Here is a 6,000-nt window from a genome sequence, read left to right on the forward strand (position 1 = left end):
GGGAAACATTGCCTCCTACAACCCCTGAGAAATAAAACAAGACATAATCTGAGTAGCTGCCTTACCGTCGATACTCCAGATGCCCAAATGTGGGATCAGGAAGAGGACCCAAAACAATTTCCCAATTCCAAGCATGGCAGGTGATGTCTTCATTTCCTGTGTATATCAAGGATGGAAAAGTTTCTCAAGCAGAAGGCTTCCCTTCCTCCCCTGAATTCTTCAGGTTTGGATCAGGTCACCTGCCTCAGCGACATCTGTGAAATAGAGAAGAGAGGAGGTGGAAGAGGACAGTAGGAAGAGCCTGAAGAGTTTCTGAAACAAAGTGAACAGAAAGACTACGTGGTACTCTGCTCTGTGGTTTTCTTTCTTGTCGCATTGGCTGTTCACTTTCAAGTGTTCTGATCTGCAAAGCAGCTCAGTCCTTAACTTCTCCTTCCGCTTACCACCTTTTTTGCCCCACACTGAGGTTTTTCTCATTCAAAGTTCAGTGAAATGAGCAATTAAACTCTAAAGAAATCTTTATTGTTGCAATCTTTAGGTTGAGATTTTAATCAAATCAAGGTCAGGAAATTCACGGTAAAAAGTACCTATGGTAAGTATACATTTTCTCCCTTCTCATAGCTTGTGATTACGAAACTTCTTTTATGTAAAAGATTTTAGATTTTTCTTCCCAAATATCATGTCACAGTAAGATGAATGCTTATTGTCATTAAACCAGTGGAGATTTGTCTGAGGTTATGGAGAATATGAGTGACAGGAAGCACTTCCTCAACAGATGAGGGAAGGGCAAGTGTCTTTAATCTGTAGATAAATATCAGTGGAACAAGATCATCGTTAGTATTGGCTATATGTTCTCTCTAAATAATAAAGTTCCGAGCTAAATGACATCTTGAATAGCAGTTAAAGGAAACTTCCGTTTTCAACATTCTTCATGTGGTTATTATCTGGATTAAATAGAATAGAAACAATAAAGGAAGAAATGGAAAAGTTCAAGATCAGATAGCTCAGGGTCGACGTGGGACTGTTTTCTCCAAGGCTACTTTTAATAAATAGCTTATCTTCTAATCATAGAAGCTAACTAACTTTGCACATTTAAGATTCCAAATGAGAAATCGAAATTTGTGATATCTGTGGTCATTGACAGAAGTTGTTTTGTAAGTCTTTCTCTCAGAGGTTGGTGATTTTCTTCCAAGGCCAAACTTCAATAGTTTTAAATACCTAAGGTTAAAAAACAATTAGGTATTCATTGATTCAAATAGACATTGTGCAATGGTTGGAGGCAAAAAGATGAATGAGCCACTCTTCCTGAGTTTAAAGAGCTCAAACAACCCGTACTATAATTTCCTCATATCAACCCTTAGTGTTGGAACTTAAATATTTATGCATTTCAAACACCACAGCGTTAACATAGAGTAACTATACATAGCTTCTTAGAACTTCCATTATTATCAAGTAAACATCCTGTGAAATATTTATGCAGCATTTATACAACTTTCTTTCCCGTGCTCCAGGTAGAGTGCAAACATCCCGCGGCAGCTGACGCAAGGCTCATTGTCCCTTTAAAGCAGTTCCAGAGGTCAAAAGCCATAAACCATAAGCCAAGGATCTCAGGATATTGTCCCAAACCAGAAAAAAGTCATATAAACTTTATCTCAGCATAAAACCCTTATGATTCACTGTTTTAAAGATTTTCTCATAGATATTGTCCCAAACCAGAGAAAAGTCATATAAACTTTATCTCAGCATAAAACCCTTATGATTCACTGTTTTAAAGATTTTCTCATATAAAAAAGCCCATGCTAATTAGATAAAATCTGGAAAAAAACTTTATGTAACATCTAATGTAGTTTTAAAAAGATATCTATTTTGTTACTTTTATCAGCATAACTGGCCCTTTATTCTGCGACAGTTGGAGTCCTGAGAGCAGCACTGTAGACAAATCCTCCCTCAGAATCTGACTCCTGTCTTTATTCTAGTAAATAAGAATTGAAAGAAGCCTGGCTCAGAAGTTTGTTAGCTCAGCAACGAATTTTCCTTCAAATCTATACCTCATCTAGAATTAAGCTTCTATCTTGACCCTTGTCCCGTTATAATCATGTACTATTTGATCAGAAAATTATACTCTTTATTTAAATGTTTAAATTTAAAGAATTTACTACGTTCTTAAAAGTGATTGTATGGTATTTTAGAAACAATTTTAAAAACATGAACCTATCTCCAATTTTATGGTGAAAGACAAAAAGCAAAATAGAATTTGGCATCTTCAAATTCTTTTGCGAACATCTTAGGAGCTACTCAGAGGGCAACTTCTTCCATTCACTTACAGACTCAGTTGCTTTCACGAATCATGAAGCAGCTGCACTTCCTCCAGTATTTTCAGTCCAGGGTGATCAGAGGAACAGCAATTACAAATCAAGATGAAGTGTCCTGGGGGGGTCTTGCCACTTACATTAAACAACGTCAGCCCAGAGGAATGAATCTTGGTTCTGAATTTTTTAACACCCCACAAACACTGTACAACTTCTGCCACTCGTGTAGTCCAGTGTCTACAACCTTTCCATTCTTCTACTTGGTGTCCTCTCCCCATCCATGTTATTGAGACCAAAGGTTTCTGTGTATGACTGTACTTTAGAATCAGCCTGGAAACTTTTTATAAACTGGATGGGATTCCTGGATCACATCCACATCCATTGAATGAGAATGTCACAAGATTGGGTCAAACATCCCTATTTTAAAGAAATCTCCCAAGGTGATTCTGATACAGCTGGTTCGAATGGCTATTTGGAAACCACTTATGCATTGGTGGGGAGGGTAGACTTTTGAGTCACAAAAACTTGGTATCAAATCTTTGCTACTTACAAGCTGTAGAATCTTTCATAGGTTTCCTAGATTCTTAGAGTCTGTGGTAGACACAGAGATGCACCACTCAGATCCCCCTTCAAGGACAGCTTTGCTCTTAGCTATGGAGAATGCAGTTAGCAGATAGCTTCCAGGTGTAAATTCCTTCTCTGTCTGCTCAGTTGAAACTCATCTTGTCCAAGATCGTGCTTTTCCTTGACTGCCTGCATCCAGTGATGGAGCAAGGGAAGTGTGTCAAGGGCTGGCCATTTCTGCCTCGCATGGGGTGCTGATGGGCAATACTTGACCCAGAGCTCCTAGTTGAGTCAACCAAGGTTATGTCAGGCTTATATCACAGTTTGACTCCTTCCACTGCCCAGTCTTGCTTCTGCCCCCTTCCTTTCACAGGTGTTGATCCATAATCTATCTCAGCGTCTGCTTCCAGAGAACCAAATCTGCTCCACACTCAATTTCCTGTGCTGTAGAAAACAATTGGTAATAATATTTATCTGTGTTGGTTAACTGAGGTAATGCATGCAGTGATCAGTAAATTGCTTCTACAATTATGCTTGAAACAAAGGCTTTCTTTTGGACAAGATGGACACCAGGAAGCCCTGAATTAATAAGCCAAAAAATAATGATGGTGGAGCAAGTTGAAAATGTTTATTTGCTAATAGGAGTCATTGTTGCATTGAGATCAAGACTCTGAAGTAAGTGTCGTAACAAAGCTTTGATTAACAGAGAAATGTAACAGATTAAAGATGGTCTGAATTCCAAAAAGATTCACAAGGATGGATCAGTCATGCAGGGAGGCTTCAGAAGTAAAGTGCAGAATGAATTAGAGGCCTGAGGATAGGACATCTAAAAAAGGCCCCAGCCATCGGGACTGTCCCTCAGGGAAAAGGCTCTAATCTTCTAAAAGACTCAAAGAAGTCAAAGCCATTGTGCAGTCACAACAAGACTGGAGGGCTGGGTAGCTAACCAAGGTGGGGACCACCTATTGAAACTGGGGTACCGAAAAGAATCACAGTCATTGGCACGGCACCACACCTGAGATGGACGAGGATGTTGACTTGATATTGAGCTCCTCGCCTTGGGTCCTTAAAGTTTCCCTTTGGTGAGAGAATTGGTCCCATACTGTGAGATGGATTGGACTGATCCAAAAAGATAGTATAAAAATACCCTCAGCTGCAGAAGTTAGAAGACTAAATATGCTTTAGGAAAAAAAAATTCTTTGCAATAAAAAACGTATATACAGAGAATTCCCAAGAATGCCCTTTTCCCGTTATTTCTCTACTGGCAGGCTTGAAATATATTCTGGTTCTACTATTTACCCAGATGTATGACCCTAGACATGTTACTTAACTTTAAATCTATTACCTCTTTGAATTTCATTACTACCTTCCTGGAAGGTTGTTATTAGTATTCAATAAGGGATATAAATAGTACTATATATTTTAAGTTAACATACATGAAACTACGTACCACAGTGCCTGGCACAAAACAGGGATCCTGATAAATGCATTTTCTTTTCTTTCCTCTCACTCAGAAAAGTACAGAATCCCTATGTCTTATTTATTTGTATCTTTGAAGCGTGGACAGAGAGAGTTGACTTCCCTTATATCCTCTGCACCAGTGTGTACTATATTTGTACATGCGTATATTTTTGTGCCACTGTGTGTGTTTACCTCATTGATTTCCTCATGAAACCAACTTAAGCATGCCTCATTGCTTTGCAAATTGTTTTATCTTTTACTTTTGTGGATGTGCACTTGCTTTGATGTGCCTGCAGCTTCAGATCTCAGCAAAATGTTAGGATCTGAAGCCATGAACTTCTTCTTCCTGGAAGGACTAGCGGGGTATATGGAAAAGAAGAGTGACGTACCTTGTAGATTCCCAACTACAAGGGGTGTAATTGACCAGGAGCCTCAGGTTCTGCTCTCTGAAATTCACCATTCATTTGTGCCATGAGGCTGGTGCTTCCCAGACAGTGACTTAGCACAACAGAAATACCAAGGCAGGTCCATTTCTGGGAGACACAACACTCCTCTAATGACTGAGGAGCCTTTGGCTTAAGGACTCCCTACAGCCTTGCCAAACCTTCCTTAGAGTACACAGCAGTCTAGCATGCTTCCTCCCAGCCTGCTTCCTGCTTTCAGTCACTTGGGGTCAAGCTTGCTTTGTGGTCTAATCATTCTCCCAGCTCTACCATCTCCCCATTTTTTTCTCACAGGCATTTCTCCTAATCTAATCTTTGCACATTTCATCCTGTTTTAGAGTCTGCTTTGTGGAGAACCCAGTCTAACACATTAATTTTGCATAGTTATGACAATATTGAATATACAACTTTTTATTTTGCTTTCAATTACCCCTTGTTCAATGAATAATATTCTTCATAGGAGGAATCTGTTTTGTAGAAGGTAGGAAGGCATGAAAGCTAGTTAATAGAAATTTCAGGATTAAATTAGTCATTTTGGGAGAAACTGTGAAGATCAAACAAATCAATGGGAAAAATAGTGAAAACGCAGGCATAGAAAACAGGCAGAAACATGCAAAATCCACATTGTTTTAACTATAAAAGTGAAAGTAGCTAAGAGCGTAGTGGGAGTTGGACCAAATAAAGTGAAAGGCTTTTTCAGAGCCCCAGTGCACAGGATCCACTCACACATGTCTTAGTGTAGAATCCTCTCCTTATTTATATGGCTTTATGAGGAAAAGAACATGAAAATGAAATAAATAGTAATTCAAAGCAAAACAAAATGGAGTTAACTTTATTTTAGAGAAAGATCTAAGAAAGAACTTGGGAGAAGTTTGTCCTGAAATAAAATATATATATATATTTAGTAACCAGTATAGTACCAGTCAGGCCATATGCTGGCCACAGAGCTAGAGCAGCTTCCTGGAGGTCCCAACTGTACCAGTCATTTTAGTTGCTCAATAATGAGGAGATCCAAATGTGGAGTTCCAAGGAAGGGTCCCAGGAGGCCAGAGAATCAGCGGGCACTCGAGGGCTAGGGCAGCACCTAGTTGCCATTCACCAACCAGTTCAGAAGCGCGGTATTTCATATTTTAACATCTGGTAGAGCCGCGCCAATGGTAGTTGACTGAATCTTGGTCCTGTTTATTCCTTTAATGCTGATTGGAGTCAGTGTTAATCAACTC

At 39.2% G+C, this 6,000-nt stretch overlaps 1 protein-coding gene across 1 annotated transcript in view; it reads right to left on the reverse strand.

Annotated features, from left to right (window-relative positions):
• Nucleotides 1–367, reverse strand: part of BTLA (B and T lymphocyte associated) — a 32,223-nt gene extending 31,856 nt beyond the window's left edge. Inside the window, exon 1 of the mRNA XM_058555779.1 lies at nt 66–367. Coding sequence (XP_058411762.1) covers nt 66–153 — 88 coding nt within the window. The 5' untranslated portion in view covers nt 154–367. The remainder of the gene's footprint in view (nt 1–65) is intronic.
• Between the last annotated feature and the right edge of the window lie 5,633 nt (nt 368–6,000).

Source organism: Diceros bicornis, chromosome 15, assembly GCF_020826845.1.
Source record: "Diceros bicornis minor isolate mBicDic1 chromosome 15, mDicBic1.mat.cur, whole genome shotgun sequence".
NCBI classification, from domain to species: domain Eukaryota; kingdom Metazoa; phylum Chordata; class Mammalia; order Perissodactyla; family Rhinocerotidae; genus Diceros; species Diceros bicornis.